Source organism: Cryptomeria japonica, chromosome 4 (assembly GCF_030272615.1).
Source record: "Cryptomeria japonica chromosome 4, Sugi_1.0, whole genome shotgun sequence".
NCBI classification, from domain to species: domain Eukaryota; kingdom Viridiplantae; phylum Streptophyta; class Pinopsida; order Cupressales; family Cupressaceae; genus Cryptomeria; species Cryptomeria japonica.
The window spans coordinates 393190175-393212414 of NC_081408.1; the positions used below are offsets into that span (position 1 = coordinate 393190175).

Genomic DNA, 22240 nt, shown 5'->3' on the forward strand with positions numbered 1-22240 from the left:
AGCAGTTGAGTTGATATTAATTTCCATTTCTGGTCCTCCCGCTGCTCAAGCGGTTGAGTCTCGCATTCTCAGTTCTTTGGCTTGTCCTTGGTTGGTTTACCGTCAGGTGATTGCATTGTTTTCAATATCCCGCTGTATAAGCGGAAGGGGCTGGCCTGCCGCCCAAGTATTGTAATCTGTATTTTCAGTGTTGCATCTAACGATCCCCTGTCACTGTATGCCCTCACCCTCCCATTTTGGGCCCTCGGTGATTAAAAGGTGGAAGGGTTCCTTTCAATTGATTTGGATTACATTATTGTAACCCTAAGGGGTGATTGGTGTGTGTAAATCTGTGGAAAAATTTTGGAAAAAATTTGTGGGGATATTACATGCAGCCCTGAAAAATGACGTGCAAGGGTATGATAAACCAAAGCCTTCCACTGAAACACACCCTTCTGACTAGGGGAGCCCACATGTCTCTCTGAAACCAAGGAGACTCAAGGGTTTCAGACCTTAAGCCAAAGATTGCAGCAACAATAGATAAAAGACTGATAATATAACATATAATTAGCTCCAAAATATCCCTAGAATGCTATATATTAGCTCCCGAAGAGATGAATTAACCTCAACTTTTGATCCAACACCTCTTAATTCAATGCTCCATGAGCCAATAGGCTCCTTGCAAACTCACAAACCCCTTGGCCTTTTTGTCACATGCTTTTTAAAATCACTTAACGTACATGAAAGGGGGACAACTTATGTCTTTTGGCTAGGAGCCACTTAATTTGCATAAAAAGACGTGTAGACAACTTAAAATCACTTAAGTTGCATAAAAAGATTTTCCCACAACTTAAGAATAGAATAGAATACAAGCCAAAGATTCCATACTTACCCAATAATGCTCTATGTCCTCTTCCTCTTTGGGTAATCCAAGGAAAAGAGAGCCAATGCACTATTAAGTCTTATGGCTTGAGTCGGGGACATCACAAATCATCATAATATCCAACTTGTGGGTGAACTGGACATGAGTATTTTTATTTAAACACTGAAATTCTGCTGTCTAGGATCAGGTAAACTGTAAATATTGTGGTGAAAGTTTTTTAGAAGTGCCTATGATGTATGTTTTTTTTTTATACACATTCTTGTAATTAATACGGCCATTTTCTAGTGGGTGCCATGTATTTTTTGTCACATAATGCAAGGTTTCACTGAAAAACATGTGAACAATTTAGAGGTATAGATATAATTCAGACATGATTTTGATTCTTTATGCTAGATGGGTTTTTTTGTGTATAAGAATCCTTAACATCTGTTGGTTGCAAACATGTTTGGTTGTTGTTCAGGTCTGCAAACAAGTTGGTCATGAAGCTGGGTTCAAAGGAGCTACTTATATTGACTGTCCTAAGAAGCCATGTTTTTTGTGTAAACAGCCTGGTATTATCTTATTTCTTTCTATGTTTGTTTGACTTTTGGATTGTTCTAGGACCTTTCTTATTGGCTGGAAAATACTTTGTCAAAAGATAAGGGTTACTCTTTTGTTAAATCTAATTGTTATTTAACTCTTGTGAATTTAAAGGACACACCACTATGACATGCCCACACCGCATAGCAACAGAACATGGGGTTGCTCCTGCCCCCCGCAGACACATACTGGGTCCCTTTGACTTTGTATATGAACGCCAGATCAAAAATCATATCAACATGGTATAGTACTCTCCTCTACGTTATATGTACTTTTGATCTCATTTTATGTTCTAGCGATTTTTGATTGCAATTTTCTGCTGGAAAAAGCCCTTGCATATACTAAATTAGAAAAATGAGGTTATTTGTATCCCAAATAATTAGTAGGCAAATGTATTTGTGTTTATTGTAAATTTAGTACGGAGTCTAACTTTTTATCAACCCTTGCTTGCATTTGTTTGTCTCTAAATGGGATGTTGCTTCTACTTTTGCAAAGTATTGGCATAATTGTGTGAGCAACTAAAGAGTGCTGTTTTGCAGGTGAGGGAAAAAGAGTTTATCATTTGCTATTCAGGAACTTAAATTTCTACCTTATCTTTACTCTTTGTATGCCTTAGGATTAGTGTCCCTTCTGTCCTCACAAGAAATTATTTAAGATGTTTTTGAACAATTCCTTTCTATATTTAGTGAGGGATTGATAATGACCTATCTCCTATGGGACCTTACAAGCCAATCTATAGGGATAGTGCTGCACTTATAATTCAACCTGCTGTAACATTGCTTCAACTATCACTCTACTTGTCGGGATACTGTTCTTACTGGTTCACTTACAGGATATTCTGCTGCACATATTGATTCAACTGTAGCTGCTCAAATTTCTCCTTCACCTGTAGAGATACCATACTCCACATATTGCTTTGCCTGCAGCTGCTCCGATTCCTTGACCTGCACACATACTGCTCAACACCTGCGTCATCTGTGCTGACACCACTCCAATTTCTGCAGGGATGCTGCTTCAGCATGCACATTGGTGCTAAGATGTAACTTGGGTTTTGAACCTGAGTCTCTATCATGAGAGCCCTGTGGCCATTTGACCACAACCCCTTTTAAATATGTTTTTGAAAAAATATTTTTTGCCTATGCTTCTTATTTTTATCTCGTCATGTTGTCATCTTTCCTAGTAGTTATCTAACAACTCTCTCTCTCTCTCTCTCCTCTCCACCAACCCCCCACCCCGCCCTCTTCTGTGAACAAACATTAATTTTATTTTTAGAATTAACTTGAATGTACATTATGATTTGGTCACAACCCTTCGAACAGATGTTTATGAACAAATATTTTTTTTGTCAATGCTTCATATTTTTATTTCATCATGTTGTCATTATTTCTTCTGGTCATCTAACAAGTGTCTGCCTTTCTCTCTCTCTTTCTCCCTCACTCCCTCTTCTTTGTTCACAAACATTAAAATTTATGTGAATTATGTTGAATGTACATAATGTTTATGCAAATGATTATTTTACATTTCTTAGGTCTTGTTTTCTATGAGTAGTTTACTATTTAAATTGTTCTTGAAACGAGTAGGTGATTTATCGAGACATTTGTTATATTTAGGAACACTGCTTCATGTGTAGCTGTATTAGAGCTGTTCTCTTCTATGTTACCCTGAGTTTCCGGGACAGGGATGGCAGGGGATGGGGGTACGTGTTTCCAGGATAGTGATTTTTTTTGCCAATTTTGGAGACCGATAGGGGACGGAAAAGGGGACGGTATATAAAAATAGGGAAATTTGAAATATATAGGGAAATTTAAAATATTCATATGAAAACATGGATAAAGCATGCACATATACATTATAGAACCTTAACATATAAGAACTAGCAGAGTCTTATGCCAAATTTTGTTAAATTGACAGTCAAAGTCAAATTGCTTATAGAATTCATTGCCAAAATTCACTGTCAATATGCAGAATTTATGGGGATGTCCCCTGTCCCCGGGACGGGGACGTCTGAAAAAATACTGGGGATGCGTCCCCGGGTAACATAGGTTCTTTTCTTCAACCGTAAAAGCAGATTTTCATTTGAATGGATGCCCTAACTTTGTAAATTGTGACACTTAAGATTTATTTTTCTATCTCAAAACAAAGGATGGATAACAATGTATAGAAAAAAGGTAACTTGACATACTGAAAATATGCTTTCAAGAATCTTAGATGGATCTGGACTAGTCCATTCTTGGTTTGAGTTTGGCTTAGGTATAACAAGTGCTTGGTCTCATGCATTGGGTGAAGCCAAGAAAAACCCACATGTTCCAAAAAAGCTAGTGTTCCACAAGGTTTTGGGATGGGGGAATGTGTTTTTGGAATGGGAATGTTTTTCCCAAAATGGGCTTTGACGAGGGGATTGCTAACAAAATAATATGTACAAGTTAATATTTGAAAAATTAATTACAACAAATAGCAAAAGAAGTCATAATCAAATATTTTACAAATAAGAGTAAAAGAAGTTACAATTGATAATTTATGTAAACAATATGAGTAAAAGAGACTGAAATCTATACAAAATTATACTAACAACTTTTTGCATCAAGAATGACAAATCTTATGACATCTTCACTCCTATCTTGGGTGGAAACTGTAGCATTGACCAAGATTGCATTTTTAGACTCTGTAGGATCATCTTTTGTAACATTTAATGTCTTAATATTAGCTTTGCAATAAACAATTTGAACAAATTGATATGAGCTTTGCAATAAACAATTTGAACAAATTGTGGCATTGCTTCTTCTAGTGCTCCACAAATTTTGGAAGGGGGGACGATGGGGACCATAGAACTAGATTTGAGGAGGGTAGTTGGTGCCACAAATATATCTATCCATATGCAATTTAGAGTAGGGGTTTGGAGATATAGCACCTAGTGGGGGTGAGGGGTAGTGCCCCTTGCAAGGTTTGGGATAGAGGGGTGGATGCTACCCTTGAGCCCAAATTAAGGCCTTTGAGACAACATGGACATACATTTTGCTTGCCATTTTTCATAATTTTATCATTGTTTGTTTTAATAGCAAATCCTCATTATTTTTAACCAAAGCTTTATTCTTCAGAGAACTAACCATGAAGTTGGGAATATGACTTGTCTAAATGACGATGGTTGTGCAATTAAAGACAATAATATTGTCATTCTTGAATCTTTTAATTTTTTTTTTCTCTATTTTTAGAAACTTCTTACACCAATCTATAGAAACTCAAAAATATTTTTCATTTATGAAAACTCGATAACTCCATTCTCTACTGAGATAAGAGAGTGTACATTTGAGTAAACAAAAACAATAAAAACTATTTAAATAGTCTATTTTGCCTCCAATATTGTGTAAATTTTCCTTCATCCAAGCTTGACCATTTGTACATGTTATCTTGTTTTCTATTTGTTTAAAGATTTAAGACAAACCAAAATTGTTATCATGATAGAGAAATTTTGTAATAGCACGTAAACTCCTTGATGTGCTTGATACATTCTAGGGACACCCTTTTAGAGAGGGATGAACTTGAAAATGTTTTATCCTCGTCCTTGAGTCCTCGAAATGTCTTGCATTTGGAGATGTTGGTTTTTTGGGGGGATAGGGGCCCATTGAACTATGGTTTTTTTTAATTGTTATTTACAAAGATGATTGAGCCAACCTCTTAAAATACACGGGATAAATCATGAAAGTCTTTTTAAGAGGAACACAAACTGCTTCAAGATGAAAACAAAATTTAGCTAGAACCTACATCATCAAGCAATGTAAGCATGAAAGTGCAAGAGCTTATAATTCAAGGAATTACTCATAAAACTACAATAAGAACCAGTAGATGGAACAAAGAAAAGATGATTCATTAAAGGCCTTATTCCTTCATTAAAGAAAAAGGTGAAAGTTGTACCACCTTCATCATACATGAAGTGTATAGTAGAGCGATGGAAATTGAAAGTGAGGACAAGATCTCTTTATGATCCAAATGAAAAATAGATGAAGATGATGGATTGGATGGAAGTAGTAACAGTGAATCTATAATAGTACAAGTATTATCAAAGACATGATTTGAACGATGAAGGAATTGAAGATGGAGAAGGAAACTAGCAAAGAACATAAGTAATTATGGTGTATAGATTGCAAAAGTGAAGGTCACACCAATGCCAAATGCCCCAAGAAAATGTTTTGTTATATTTTTCAAATTATGGGCTATTCAATAAAAGGCTACCCATACAACCTAAAGAATAAGAGTACTCAAGTTTCTTTACACAAGGAAAATAGTCCACTCTACCTTGTAATGTCCTCGTTTTTATGCCATCCCATTCTATGAGCATTAGCCAGTTTTTAGGGGTTTCTGTAGGTTTCCTAATGTGATGAAGGGTTACAGTGTTCTTGGTGAGCTTAGTTCTCAATTTTAGTGGGTTTCAATAGCAGTTGCTATTTATAGTAAGTGCTTGCATGGTACCAATATTTTTGGGTTTGTTCTATTTGGTTTCGGAGAACATTGCCATGTATGTTCTCATGTCGGCATCAGTTATCATTTGTCAACTTCAATTGGTTTTGGCATCTTTGATTTTCTATTTTCGATGCTTTGGCGAGTTTCCGTAAGGTGATGGAAATTATTTTAATATTTTCACAAAGTGTTTTAAAAGTGACAATTTAATATTTAATATTTCGAAAAGTGTCTCCAATTGGGACGCCTAGGCTATGGGAGACATAAGTTGTTTTTAAAAGTTATATGGAGGCCTTTTTCGAGGGAATATTATATTTGTTGCCATAATTTCTCCCTCCAAGGTTATATATTGGGATTTGGGCTCTCATTCTCTCATTTTGCTTGTGCACACATAACAAGATGCTATTGAAATGAACCTGGAGAGTTCTCCTTTGGGTTGTTGTGGACAAAAATCCTCGTCAATTAGCTTGGTTTTGGTGGTGCAAGATCTACCATAGGGATCTGTTGATTTTTAGATAGAGTTTTCAGTGTTTGCTTGAAATTTGTTGATAAGGGTTTGTTGTAAATGAATATTTATGAAGTTCTCTGATTTGGGTTTCCTGTTTTGGTGCGATTTATGGTTTTTTTGAGTGCTGTTTGAATTTCAAGAGTCTTGGAGATATTTTCCAAAGTTGGCTGTACCATTCCAGCTACCCTGACATTCACATTTTTGCTAATATCTCCGAAAATAATATATATATTATTCTGGGTATTGTCTCAAAGGTTTTCTTATGGCTAGGTGATGATGATGAATATATAATATGTGGGTTTTGGTTTGGCATTTAGTTTTCTAGCTCAAAAAGTTGCCCCTTGTAGGTAGCACCTAACCCTGGTTGGGCTTGTGTGGAGTTTTGGGGTGTTTAATCTTCTTTTTTAATGTTTGAATCTCTTCTTTCTAAGGTGTCTGGAGTAGGCGTGGTTGCAAACAATTCAGAGGCGTTTTAGGTGTTTGGAGTGGGTTTGAAGGTGATTTAAGCTAGCCGACCAAGTACCAAAGTGCAGCGATCAGCTACAACAGTGTGTCTTACAATAGTTCTGAGTTTTAGTCAATCAAAAAGAGAGAATTCCTTGCTGCTGAATATTTCTGAGTGGTTTTAGAGACCTATTTGCAATATTTAAGGTGAAGTTGGCACCATAGCAGCCTCCTGGAGCATTTATTTCAGTCACTTGAAGACCTTGGTAAGTCACTGTTGATGACTGTCCCAAAATCAGCCTTTATATCAGACCCATGATGATTGTTTGGGGCTACAAACAAGAGGTATTTAACTGATGTAATGACTGAAATATAATTAGTTTAGATGTTGGTATCGCATTTTCAGTTTGGGGCTAGGCTGCCGGTTCGGGTTCGGGCACGGGTTCGGGTTCGAAGGGCATGGTACGCCGGTACGGCAAAATTTTGAAAAGGGGTTTGGGTTCGTTTGGGTTCGTTAGTACAAAAACATGTAAATTCTTTATATATATATATATATATATATATATATATATATATATATATATATTTGTGAAGCCTATAAGCATGAATTAAAAATTTGCATGTCACATAGCATCATATAAACAACAAAACAAACATCAGTCTTCAACTCCTCTTTGATCTTGGAAGCCAAATTTTGTTCACCCTTTCTTCAACCTGCTCTCATAAAACATATGTTTGTAACACAAATGAGGTGAAATGAGTGAATATAATGTGTTAGAAGTCACTTTTAGGATATAAGTTTCACTTTTTAGTAGGCGGAATTCAAAAAAAATTTAAATTTTGCATATAATTTGCTTTTTTGGGCCGCCCAGCCGCCTGGGTTCGACCTGGGTCCACCTGGGTTCGACTGGGTTTGACTCGGGTTCGATTGGGTTCGACCAAGGACGAACCACCTCTGGGTTTTTCGAACCCTGGTTGAACCCAGTCCGAACCGGACCCGAACCATGAACCCATTCGAACCAGGACCGATACCAGGGGGTCCAAGGGCGAACCTGGTAACTTAGGTTTGGGGTGATAAATATTGGTGTTTTCATGACATGTACTTTGCTATGGATGAATTAAATAAATCGGATCAATTATTTTGCAAGCATTTACATTTGTATTGGCAAAAGCATTGAGTGTCAAAACATCTTCAACAAAAAAAAATAAAAATCAGGGGTATACATTACACACCGACTGACCACTCCAATGAAGTTGCAAAATACCATGAATGCATCTTTGTGAGGCTATCAAAATCAAATTGGGGGAGGTCGTTGTTGGATACACACCAACTCCAAAGGTTGTCTTATTATCCAATGTTGACAATCTGGTGAGTGAGACACTTTGTTAGGGATTTCCATAGAAACCAATATGAAATAGGACTCCTTTGTCAATGGTGACTTAGAGATCATGATGATGATAGATGTTTGAAGTAAAAGGCCAACATCAACGTGATTGATGTAGGAATAGACAATGAAGTATGGGCAATTACTTAAGCCCAAGCTAATAAGGTTGTGTACATAGACCCATTTATTGAATGAGAGAGACTTGCTAAAGCACAAGTAGAAGTTGGATGCGCCATGGCGAAGGGATGTTGTTGCTCCAAGAAATATGCAAGTATGACCATTGATAGGCTTGAGTTAGACAAATACATTGCATGACAAGTCCTACAAACTATGGTACTAGTCAAAATGTTGACCTACTACAAAGCATTTCGGAACTTAGGGCTGCTATTGCCACTACATAGAGAGTTGTAATATAGAACAACGAATTATTCATGAGGAGAATGAAGATTTAATACTATAATCTCCAGTATGTGGGGTTCAAGTGATAGATCTTATATTTTGATAGTCAACCTTGGAAAGAAGTAGTTGTGCATGTAGAAATAAATGGGAAGAGCCTCACTAACATGATCATTGATGGTGGATTGGGCATCAATGAGGTTTTGAAGAACCTCACTAACTTGAAAACTAGGCACATTGACCATTTGGCCTCCAACTTTTCAGCTGGTGGGTGTAGGTTAGTAATGAATCGAGGTACTAGGTGTTTAATATTGTAACTTAAAAACATTTTTTATTAAATTTTGTGGTCAGTCCTTTACATAAGAAAGCATATGATGCACTGCTAGGTTGCGGATGGATGATGGCAGCCAATGTTGACCACAATCTGAAAAAGAACACACTCCATTGAAAACAAGGGTTAAAAACATAGTTGAAAAAAATGAGTAAAGTTCATACTTTTTCTATATTGTACCACTGCCCGTGGTAAGAGAAATTAAAAAAATTGATATAAAGATCTCCCCTCCCACTATGTAACCAAGTACTTCGAAGTTGATTGAATGACCGCCAATGCTAAGGTAAATTATAATTAATAATCACATACTATATAATATTAATGCCCCTTTATTGGTTATTGTAGAACGAAAAAGGGAGAAGAATATTAAACATTATAAGAATAAAGTTTCTTGTTTCTCCACCATACAAATCAACTCTCTTGTAGGTTGACTATTGGGCCACAAACAAACAATCAAATTAAAGTTTATGCCTGAACAGTTATTTCCTTAGACATTGTCATATGATTTCAGTATGCTGCCTTCCTTTCCATTGTACAATCTTCCATTGGTCTTTTCCTTGCCATATGGTCTATACAATACTTACTCTCTACTACACAAGCATTTGTTGTATGGCCCTTGGTTGCATTTTCTCTTGCAGTATGGTTTGACAATTTGCACATCCCTCTTGATGTTGTACAATTTTTCTTGTGAAATAATGCAATTAAAGTTAAGTTACTGGTTTGGGGACGCAAACTCGGTTCGTGGGTTCGGGCAAATTTTTTTTGCCTTTTGGGTCCGTGGGTTGGGTTCGTTGCATATATGTATATATATGTATGTATACATATACATATATATACATATATATACATATATACACACATACATACACGCACACACATATATATACATACATATTATATGCAAAAATTTAAAGAAATATACAAAATTACAAATGTAAATACATTTAATTGTATGCTACTTCATCAATGATCAATACCAAATGCCAATTGATAGTTCAAAATTTCAATAATATCATATTGTCATATGCCATATAATATATATCAATGTATCATAGATTCATATATGTCTAGGTTCACGATTCAAATGAAAAATAATAATTGTCTTCTATCTTCATCAATCATCAAAAGGATCTAGATCAAGATCATCACCATTTTCTCCAAGTTCAAATTCAAAATCATTTGAACCCAAACTAGTGCCACTCCCACTCCCACTAGCTGTAGGTATCTCATCATCATCATCCAAAGTGACTCTAACCAGATCATCAACAGTTGCATCCAACTTGGTACACTCAGGGGTTACATCCCAATGCTTCATTGACCCTTATTTGTATTGTTGTTCCTTGTGTTAGAAGACACAAATTGGAATGAATATAAACCAAGTCTTCTGCTCTTTTTGAAGTCAACCGGTTATGCTTCACTGAGTGGATAAAGGAGTGTGTACTCCAATTCCATACAGCAGCGGAAGAACTCGCAACCTGTTGAAATTGGAGAGAAAACCAACAAAACGTTAAATAAAAAAAATGCAAAATAAATATAAGAATGTTAAATGCTTAAGTCTACAATACAAATGTATAAATTTAAAAGTAAAAAAACTTGTAATAGTATCTTGATTTCAAGAGGTTGGAGGAACATATAATCTTGACCATGGAGGTACCACCATGTAGTATCCATTTTGGATTGGTCATTAATGGCACAAGGACTATGATTTTCCCCTTGAGATAAACAAACCAAACTCTTTCCTAACACTTTCCACCACTTTAGGATTTGTGAAGAGTCTAGCAAATGCTCACTTGTACCCAGTAATAACTTCAGAATCTCTATATGGTTTAGTTCTTCCTGGTAAAGAAAATACTTCATTGCTATAGTGCATGGGAGATAAAGCATGTGCAAGGAGGTGCAATGGCATGGTCATCTTCTTCCACTGATGAAGAATGATTTGTTCCACCTTTTTAAAAAATGCTTCTCTGGGGTCATTCTTTCTTTTTGCTATTATGACTTTGATTTTTTCAATCATGGTGTCCATGCCATCATAGACTTCCACCAAAGATGTTGCATCTGCATCTGTATACTTGATCATACTCATGACAGGCTCGGTGAAATTCAATACACATTCCACATGATCCAACCAAGTGAGATCTAGGATCAATGATCTAACCTGTTGGGCCCTCACTGAATTTGACTGTTTCCAAATGCTCCATTGGTTACTGTTGACATTTTTGTGTCAACTTTAGCCATGCAGATAACCGATCCGAGATGATCTAATGGATAAACCTTGCTTACTTCCCCAAGGTCTAAAACCCTAAACCCTTAATGCTTCTTGCCTTAGCCATTTTTTGGCCTTGTTCTTTTCCTTTGTTGACTGACTCAGGTGGTCATTTCACTTAAATTCACTGGGTGGAGTGTCCCTTTTTCATCTCGAGACTGGGCCCTTTTTACCCGCTATCGGCAGGTGAGAGGCTTATTGCGATATTAGTTGTTTATTGCAATATCGCGGCGGTCTGGAAAGGAAGACGGGTCCCCTTTGCGATATTGCAATAACTGCAGTTGGTGGCCACGAAATGTTTATCGCGGTATCGCGATCGTTAGGGCTAACCGCCAAGTTCACCCTGTGGTATTGTGATGACTGGCAGTGGGGTTCTAGAGAGATGTTATCACAGGTTCGCAGTGGTTAAGGCTAACCACTGCTTGATCCCTGCGATATTGCAATAGCCTTGGTGGTGGCTGAGTGATGCCGCATTGCAACGGTTAAGGAGCAGGTACTATCTTTGGCTGCAATAAGTTTTGTTTAGCCGGTGGGCCCAATAGGAGATCGACGACTTGTTTTAATTTCTTTGGAGAATCTTTTGGGGGTCCTCTAGGCGCATCTCAGCCGTCCACTTGCATGCAAAGGGAGGATCTGGTGGCCCAATTTCAAACTTGGAGTGATCGCTGAATTTCAAATAGGTGCCCTGGGTGGTTGCCGACTTAATTGGTTGAAAATCAGTTTTTGACCTCTTCAGTGTCCCAAATTGGATTCGATCTCACTCCAACCACTTTCAGATGCCGAAGGACGATTGTCAATACTGCACTATGGCTTCTTCAGCCGCCCATATGCCCATTTATTGCATGCAAAAGACTTATGGGTTTGACAGAGTGCATTGAACACCATCCAAATGCAGGGGGCTTTCCTGATTTCAGGGATTGTTGCTCTTTCCAAGTTCTGCGAGATACTTTCAAACACACATCAGATCAATTAAGTCTGATTTGATTTCTCTTCCTCTGTTACCTAACCCTAGTTGGGTAGGATTTCTGAACCCAATGTTCCATCTGAGTTATGCCTGATCTATAAAGGCAAATTTGTAACATATTCTAAGGGTTCTTCTCCCTTTTCATTTTCAGAATTCTATGGTTTCTGCAATTGTAATTGCCTTGCCTTCATGTTAATAAATTTTTTGTTTTACCTTACCTCTGTTGTCAAATACACTGTGTTATTCACCTTTTTATTTGATAATCTTTCTTTTTCCGTCTCCAGATTTTAGTTTGTGTTAGATGTGTTTGTGTGTGTTGTTTGAGGATATCTCTCAATCCCTCTCAGTATCAAGTTAGGTTCTAACCTTTTTGTTTTTCTTTGGAGATAGTTGATAGATTGAGACTTGTGCATGTTCTTGGGTGGTTTATTGATATCTTGTGCATTCACATGCAGGGAAAGAAACATATTTGAATCTATGTGCATCACCCCTCATTTCCCTTTCAACATTCCCTCTCCCTTTTCCCCTCTAGATCAATAGAATAGGCTTTATAAGTGTTGGGTTGGTCCAACGTTACACCCTGATTGGAAAGGAAGATGGCCTTCTCCGGAGATTCGTCCTCACATGCACAAGGTCCCACACTTGGAGGTTGTTTCCATGTTTCGCAAGGTTGTTGAGCATTAGTGTTCAACAAGGGGTGCAAACTTTTGTGACAACAGTTTCTGGCATGCTTGGTGGGACTGATTTCTCAACTTATATGCTAAGGATTCAGTATTGTTCTTAGTATCTTAGCCTTTGGAGGCAGTTACTTTTTCAAGCACTTGGCGACTCTGATGGCAGATTGAGTGTCTAGTTCATGACCTATTGCTGATTTTATGCCAAGAATTCAAACAAGAGCATCTTCTAGAGGTATTTTTCAATATTGTGAACTTTCAATTTCAAGTTCTAAAAGAGGGAGGGGTAGACTTTCATTGTCACTAGTTAGGGGCACTGAAGCAATTACATCTACACCCCTTAGGTCTCATTGTACTCCCCCAACTCTAAGACCATCGCAGCCTAGAACTCCCACTTCCCATATCAATAGACCATTATTCCACATGGCTCTCCCTAGAAAACAAGCTTTCATTACCTTTAATGGAGGCAGTTCTCTGGTGAAAGCTCCGTTACCCCGGTTGAACATATCCAAGATTTTGTTGGCGTTTGCAGTGTATTTGATGTATCTGGAGATAATGTAGCAGTCAGGCTTCTTGCATCATCCTTCAAAGGTAAAGCCTTACAATGGTTTAGGGGATTACCCTCTAACTCCATCCACAATTGGGATGAGTTAGGAGAGAAATTATGTAAACACTTTGAAGACAAGAGGTGATCATTTATCTTGTAGAACAGTTAACCACTATCAAGAGGGCACCTCATGAATTCATGGGAGATTTCAATTATAGATTCCAAAAGACTTGGGATAGGATCCCTGCTTTGGTGAAGCCATCTTCCAATCATGCTTTCTTATATTTCCTTAGGGCTCTCAATAGTGATATCGCTACCATGATACAATCAATGGGAGGAGAGGACCTACCAGATGCATATGACATAGACATAAGGGCAGAGAATTGTCTAATACAAGCAGGAAAGATAGCTCCTAGACCCCTAATGCCTCTATTCTTAAAAGCTCCTACACAACAACCCATTTTGTCACCTCTCCCAGTAGTATCTTCGAGTCAGCAATTCATGCCTATGCTTACCCCGTCATCCACAGAAATACAGGAGCTCAAAGCCATGATGCAGAGGTTTGGTAATGAGTTGGTTACGATAAAGAGACAACAGTCTCAGAACAACAAACCCTACCTGTTGATGTGTTTTTAAGGCACAATCAAACACAGAATAAAATACCAAGGTATCTTATCCTCTCTTGAGCAAAGTCCTCCCAAATGCTAAACAATGTGATCAAGTGGAATCTTATTGTCGGGTCACGACTTGTGGATAAGCACAGTTGGCCATTGTGATTGTTGGCAATTGGGGACTTACATTGAATACTTGAATTGCTGGAACTTAGATTCTAATTACTTGTGTAGAGAATTAAAAGTGCAAAAGCGATGGGTTTAGGAAGACTACGCTACTCCTAAGAATGCAAGAGACAATGAACGATTAGATGAAACTCAACCAAGCTTTGCTTCGCCATCAACGAACAACTCTATAAAGCTAGTGCGATCTCCTAAGGTAGGCACGTGATGTTCAAATTACTATCAACAACAAAGACATCATCAAGGCAATGCATATCCAAGTGTGAATAGTAATTGAAGTTAAGCTCATTGAGAATTCTAGTTGACCACACAAGGCAAACTTACAATCAGCGAATTGCTAGTGGTGTGGATAAACGAATTTCATCATTAATCATCCACAACTCCTTTCATTCATTTAATTACTCATCATCTAACATGAAGATCCAACAAGAAACCATGCACTTGTAAAGAAACAACACATTCCACCATAACTTCAATGAAAAGGAAGTTTATTTACAACTTTGGCAACTATTTCTGCCTTATCCTCCTAGTCTACTCTAGCTGCTATCTTACCATCTATCAACTATTCACTATTTCTAAAACTATCGACCTTTACAAATGAGAAGAGTGAGCCTTTTATAATGCTCTCTTTACAATGGATGGGTCAGATTGATTCACAATCAATGGCCGAGATTGCAAGATAGAAACCCTAATTAGGGTTTGTTAAAACAACTCCCTCTGGCCAATGAAAAAATTACATTTGGGTTCATTGCTGAATGTGCACCAATAGAAAATGGGGGTAGGTGCATTGGAGTTTGTGCCCTCATGGACAAGTCATGCATTGCATCTGGACATGCTAATGTGGAACCCTTTGATTGGTTGAATGATGACTAAGATGCCACCTCAACTTGCACTGGTAGACCTGATTCATTACCATGAATGAGTATTGAGCAATGTCTCTTGATACTCAACATCTCAAGTTCGCTCAATGTGGTGATGATGATGGGAAGCATCGTTATGGTCAAGTCAATCCTCTATCTTTGCTTGTTTATCTTGCCTCGAGATGATTGTATGATCTCTCCTTTACACTTCAGGGTCTTGACCTCTTCATGTCATCACGATGCAATGAGAGTTCTTGAATACCTCAAAATCCTTCCTGTGAAGTCACCTTCCTTGATACCTTGGTGCTTGCCGATGAAATCTTTCCTCTTGAAGGCATCTTTCTTGTATCCTGGGACCTTGACCTTGATGTAGAAATTTCCTCCTTGGAGTACTGTGCTGATCTTCCTACAATCTGCCCCCTTTGATCTCCTCCTTCACTACCTGCAAAATAAACAAATAGGTATCAAACACACATAACATATACCTAATTTCATCCATCTTTCATTCCTTATGTGTTCTGATTTTGTCTGATTTGGACGATTTTAACCCTGAATTGATGCACCTGATCCAAAGATGTCTGATAGTGCTTAGGAATTTGCTGGTGCTGAAGGTGGATGACAGAACTTGCCTTATATCTGCTCCAGTTTGCTGCACCAATGATCAAATTCGCTGCCCTTATTAATAAATTCACCTTCCTTGTTATTGAATTCGCTTCTCTGCCTTTTGAATTCGCTGTTCTGCCTTTGTAGAGAAGAAATTTGCTTTGAAATAATGATTGAAATGAACATTTTGAATGCCCTTTTATAGGTGTCTAAGGGAAAGGGTGTGTCTTTTCCTTGGTAGGCCGGCTTCATAAGGTTTTGCAGAAAGATCATAATTGTTTATAGGGCTGACATTGATAATGTTTAAACCTTTCCCATTTGAATTTAAAACCTTGGCACCAAAACAAGTACTTGTTCAATTATACCTTTCAATGAGCAAAAGAGGAACTTCACTTCAATGTAAGAGCAATGGAAGTGCATTCAAAAAAGTTCGCTCCAAAATTAAAGCAATGGAAGTTCGCTCCATGACTAAGGCAATGGAAATTCGCTCCAAAGTGGGAGCAATGGAAGTACATTTCGCTTCAAGGCACGAGCAAAGGAAATCGCTCCAAATTGGGAGCAATGGAAGTGCAGTTGATTGCCATTTCTATCAAATTCTTTACCAATTTGATCTCTTGATTAGATTATGCCATGTTAACAAGCAAAGGGAAGTGTGATGTCCCCATCTAAAACATTCGAAACATGATAATGCTTAATGATAAACAAGATTTAATATATAATTTATATTTATATTAATATTAATTTCATATTCATCAAATAATAATATAAATTTTACAATATTACATTATTGACACAACACAAATAAAAAGTTTTCACCAGTCCCTTAAGCTTGATTGCTGTTGCTAGCTGGTAAACTTTGTGGCAGACCAGATCTGATGCATGTCAGAATAGTCTCCCTTGCAACAGTATATAATCCTTCCAAGTGAAATACGGACCATACAGTTATACTAATAATGACCTTTGGTAGTGATTCGTTAAAGTGTTTACGTTCCAAGTAATATGTAAGAGGATATAAGAGACTAAGTCGAAAGCCAGTTAAAATACCAAGAATCAGCACCTGGGATTAGTTAGTAATAATTAAGATAATATTAAACGATATTATTGGTCGGTTGTGAAGAGGTATAAGCCATGCCGGTTGGAGTGCAATCGTTCCTTTTGATATTGCAAGATATAAAAGGAGATTGGATTCATTCAAACAATCATCAGAGGAGAATGATTGGACATTCACGTCAGCAATAAGGAAGGAATAAGAAGACCACTTGTAATGTCCCCTACCTTCTCTGTGCCTTAAGTCTGCAACTGCTACTTGGATTACGGATAACCTGCGATCACACAGATAAACATACACTGCCTACACGCATATACATTTTGCAGATTAGCCACAAATATCAGTATTAACATACAGATTGGGAAAAGAAAGAATAGAAAACATCACAGGCTAGAAGGAGAGCATAGGGCTGTTAATCTACCAAATCCAAGGGTTGGTTGCTTCTAACCCGCTTGCTAGATGGGTAGTCTTCCTTTGCTTCCATTCTAAGCCTTAATATTTCATACATTCAAATGACTTTCACTGGCTTGAGAAGACTGGCAGGGAGTTGGTAACTGGCTACTTGACTCATGGGTCACTGACCATTTGAGCCCCTCGCTGCCACTGCTTACCTGCTCCAGTGCTCCTCTCAAACTAGTGTTAGACATCATTCTAATAGCACCGTGTGTTCAGATCATATAATAAATGTATAATTCCTATATTCTAAACACATGTTATACACAGTAGTCTTGGTTCAATTCTTAATATTTACAGTGGTGCAATTTCAATTCTAAATTCATTGTGATTAAAATGTAATCATTCCTTACCTTAGTTTTCCTGATGCTTATTTCCCAGCTTTCATGGCAATGTACTTTCTGTCTGCGTAATTGGTTTCATGTAATTTCCCTCCGTAACCATCCTTTTGCAGATATGCCCTTTAATGGATATGAAATTGAAATTACCGCTGCTCTAACAATCATTTTATTCGTCAAACATATTGATTATTATTTATTGCATCTTCTCCTTATAAAGTTGGTTGCATCTTCTAATCTCTTCTATTACTTCAGACACTGCATATAATTCCTTATAGGAAATCGCTGTATTGTCTTCTTTTTCCTTCCTTATTGCTGACGTGAATGTCCAATCATTCTCCTCTGATGATTGTTTGAATGAATCCAATCTCCTTTTATATCTTGCAATATCGAAAGGAACGATTGCACTCCAACTGGCATGGCTTATACCTCTTCACAACCGACCAATGATATCGTTTAATATTATTTTAACTATTACTAACTAATCCCAGGTGCTGATTCTTGGTATTTTAACTGGCTTTCGACTTCTCTTATATCCTCTTACATATTACTTGGAACGTAAACACTTTAATGAATCACTGCCAAAGGTCATTATTACTATAATTGTATGGTTCGTATTTCACTTGTAAGGATTTTATACTGTTGCAAGGGAGACCATTCTGACATGCGTCAGATCTGGTCTGCCACAAAGTTTACCAGCTAGCAACAGCAATCAAGCTTAAGGAACCGGTGAAAACTTTTTATTTGTGTTTTGTCAATAATATAATATTGTAAAATTTATATTATTATTGGATGGATATGAAATTAATATTAATATAAATATAAATTATATATTAAATCTTGTTTATCATTAAGCATTATCATGTTTCGAATGTTTTAGATGGGGACATCATAGGAAGGTGGTATTCAAGGTGAGGCACAAGGATCGCCATCTTAAGGAGCAATGAAAGCAAGATCGCTCCTCCCAAGGAGCAAAGAAAGTGGTCCAAAGGAAGTTCACTTTTGAGTAAGAGCAATGGAAGTGCACTTTGCTCCTATAAGGGAGCAAAGGAAGTGACTTCAAATCATCACTTCTAGCGATTCTTTATCAAATCTCCAAGAACTTGATCCTTTCAATGATCAAAGCGAGGGTGCATTAGTTGAAATTCATCAAATCATTCAAGCTTCATTTAAGCTGCACCAATGATGTGGCTGAGTATGAAGCATTGATCTTAGGTCTCTAAACAACCCAAAGGAGAGGGATCAAATCTTTACATGCACATGGGGACAGTGAGTTGGTCGTCAATCAAGTTAGAGCTCAAAGCATAACCAAGAACAACCTTAAATCTTACAAGCATAGAGTTTGGGACTTAATAGAAGGGTTTGAAGCCTTCAACATATCTAGTGTCCCTAGAAATTAGAACAAACATGTTGATAAGTTGGCAGCGGTTGGTGCTCGGCATGAAATACCAGCTCATGTTGCGAACAAGAAAGAGCAACAGGCCAGGCTTGTGGTTAGGCTTGCTATACCTGACAGTCGAGTTAATTGGCAGGTTTTTGATTTAGATCAGTAGATTGTCAACTTTTTACGAGAGGAGGCAGAGTTCTCAGTCAAGAATCAATTCCTATTGCAGAGCCAATATGGAGATTAGATCATGCAACTCAGTTCAAACAAGCTGCCCAAAGGATTAATCATCTTGGAGGGGATTTTCAATTCAGATGACCAAGTGAAAGGGAAGGCTATGAATCTGGCCACAAGAAAGGGGGATCGCAAACCAATTTCAGTGCTGATGGAAGAACTCTCAACTTTGGAAATGTATGTTCCAAAATAGACCAAGAGGTCTTCATTAACCTTTGTAAAGAGTATAATGATATATTTGCTTTTACATATGAAGATCTAAAAGGGTTTGACCCTAGTTGGGCCCGACATACCATAGAGCTAGATCCAAATGCAAGGCCTGTCAGACAAAAGAAAAGATCCATAAATCCCAAGGTTGAACCCTTAATGAGAAAGGAGTTGTCCAGGCTCATAGAATCAAATATAATTTTCCGATAAAACATTCTTCTTGGGTAGCTAATCTTGTTCCAGTTACGAAAAAGAATGGGGAAATCAGGTTATGCGCGGACATTAGGGATCTCAATAGGGCCTCCCTTAAAGACCATTATCCTTCCTTCCATGGAACAAATCTTAGCTAAAGTAAGTGGTTCAGAGAGATTTTCATTCTTGGATGAATATTCAGGATATAATCAGATCCTAGTCCAAGAATCAACCTGATTCAAGACTGCATTCACTACTAAATAGGGCACCTATGCCTATTGTAAGATGCCATTTGGACTAACCAATGCAGGTGCCACTTTTCAAAGAGCTATGGATATGGCCTTTAGGGGAGTATTAGCAGAATTTGTGTTGATATACTTAGATGATATAATTGTGTACTCCAGGCACACAACAGACCACTTCAGTCACCTTGAATAGGTATTCAAGAAATGCAGAGAATATGGTGTGTCTTTAAACCCTAGTAAGTGTGTATTTGCTATTGATCAGGGCAAGTTGTTAAGACACATCGTATCAAAGGATGGTTTGGCTATAGATCCAGAAAGGGTGGAGGCCATTCTGTCTCTTCCAATCCCAAATCGCAAAAAAGGTTTGCAAAGTTTCCTTGATAGGATCAACTTTGTAAGGATTTATTCAAAACTTGGCTGCCATGGTTAAACCTCTCACGACCATGTTGAAGAAGGATTTAGTTTTCAGATGGACTAGGGAGGGAAAAGATAGTTTTCAACAAATCAAACAAGCAATTGCTCAAGCCTCTACTGTGGTGAATTCCAATTATGACAAAGACTTCATCCTCTATACTTTAGGAGGGGAAGCAAGTATCTTAGTTGTCTTAACACAGCTAAATGAAGATGGGTTAGAGCAAACCATCGCCTTTTTTAGTGAGGGTCTAAAAGATTATGAACTTAAGTATAGCTATGTGGAGAAGCAGGTTATCACTATGGTCAGGGCATCGAAGAAGTTCAGACACATGTTATCTAACAATTGGATTCAGCTCTTAGTCCCACATGCAAGTGTGAAGGATTTCCTCCTAAACAAGGATATTAGTGAGAGGAGGGCTGGATGGATCACCAAGGTTATGGAATATGACCTCGATATCAAAATCACCAAGCTTGTAAGAGGCAAGGGCTTGTGTGAGCAGTTTGTTTCATCTTTTTAAAAAGACCCAGAGGTCGTCCTTGTGCTTCAAGAAAAATAACTACTAGTCAACAATGAGTATGGACAAACCAGTTGGTTTGAAGACATGACAACCTTCTTAAGGGATGGTAATTACCCTCCAAATTTTGATAGAGAAGACACTTTAGGCTTCAGTCTATCCCTTATGTATTAGTGGATGGCATTTTGTTCTTAAAGGATCTTAATGGAGTCTTACGGAGATGCATCAAAGAGGATTAGGTCAGCAAACTATTAGAAGAGTTTCATGACGGTCTCTCAGGTGGCCATTTCTTTGCAAGGACTACTGCCATGAAAATGATCAAGGTAGGCTACTATTGGCCTTCCCTATTCAAGGATTCCCACAAGTGGGTGAGGAAGTGTACTCAATGGGTCCTAGATTTCATTGGCCCAATTAATCCTCTGTCAAGTGCTGGCCATAAATGAATTTTGGCTGCCACAAATTACTTCACAAGGTGGATAGAGGCAGTTGCCTTGAAAGATGCTACTGAAAATTTAGTGGTTGAATTCTTGGAGGAAATTGTAACCAGATTTGGTGCCCCTTCCACCATTATATCTGACAACTCCAAGACTTTTGTCGAAGCTCAAATCAGTTTATGGGTAGTTAGGCATGACATATATTTGACGACATCATCAAATTATTACCCCCAGGGGAATGGCCTAGTTGAGTCCTCCAATAAGAACCTCATTGGAATCATCAAGAGGACTTTAGATGACAATCGGAGGTCTTGGGATTTGAGGTTAGGGACAGCCCTATGGGCTGACATGATCACACCTAAGAGAGCAATTGGTAATTCACCTTTTATGTTAGTGTATGGAAGAGAAGAAAGGCTTCCTTTATCTCTTGAATTACCCCCTTTTGACTTAGCGCAACAGCTGGAGCTCGTGGAGAATGATGCCATGACAGTCAGATATGCAGAGCTGATGGAGGTAGAAAAAATCAGATGTTAGGGCATGCAGACCCTCGATATCCATCAAGGATAGGTTAAAAGAAGTTTTGATAGAAAAGCCACTCATAGGACCTTCAGGGTTGGTGATCTTGTCCTAAAGTGGGATGGTGACTTAGCCAAACCAGGTAGGCACTCCAAATTTGATGTGATTTGGAGTGGCCCATATGTTATCACCAGCTGCAAGGAGGCCAATTCCTTCCACCTATCCAATCTTAGTGGTGAAGCCCTCCGCATTGCAGTCAATGGCATCCACCTTAAAGCTTGCTTTTGAGGTGTTTTTTGGCCCTTGTAAATAGTTGTCTTAGCTTTCAGCTTTCCAAGAAGTGCACGTGTGTAGGCTATTCTCCCCTGGAATGGCAAAGTTTTGATCTTTTGCAGGATTGCGGAGGCAGAGATTTTTCATCATGTTGTAGCCTTGACTCTGCGTCTAATGGATTTCACAGGGTATTGATCAATGTGCCAAGCAGGCTTGCCACCCTCTCCGAGTCACCAGAAATGTTGACATTTTTGTGTCAACTTTAGCCATGCAGATAACCAATCCGAGATGATCTAATGGATAAACCCTGCTACTTCCCCAAGGC

At 38.0% G+C, this 22240-nt stretch overlaps 1 protein-coding gene across 1 annotated transcript in view; it reads left to right on the top strand.

Moving 5' to 3' along the window:
- Positions 1-22240, top strand: part of LOC131074662 (protein DAMAGED DNA-BINDING 2) — a 128579-nt gene that overhangs the window by 61858 nt on the left and 44481 nt on the right. Inside the window, exons 2-3 of the mRNA XM_058011327.2 lie at positions 1323-1413; positions 1556-1683. Coding sequence (XP_057867310.2) covers positions 1323-1413; positions 1556-1683 — 219 coding nt within the window. The remainder of the gene's footprint in view (positions 1-1322; positions 1414-1555; positions 1684-22240) is intronic.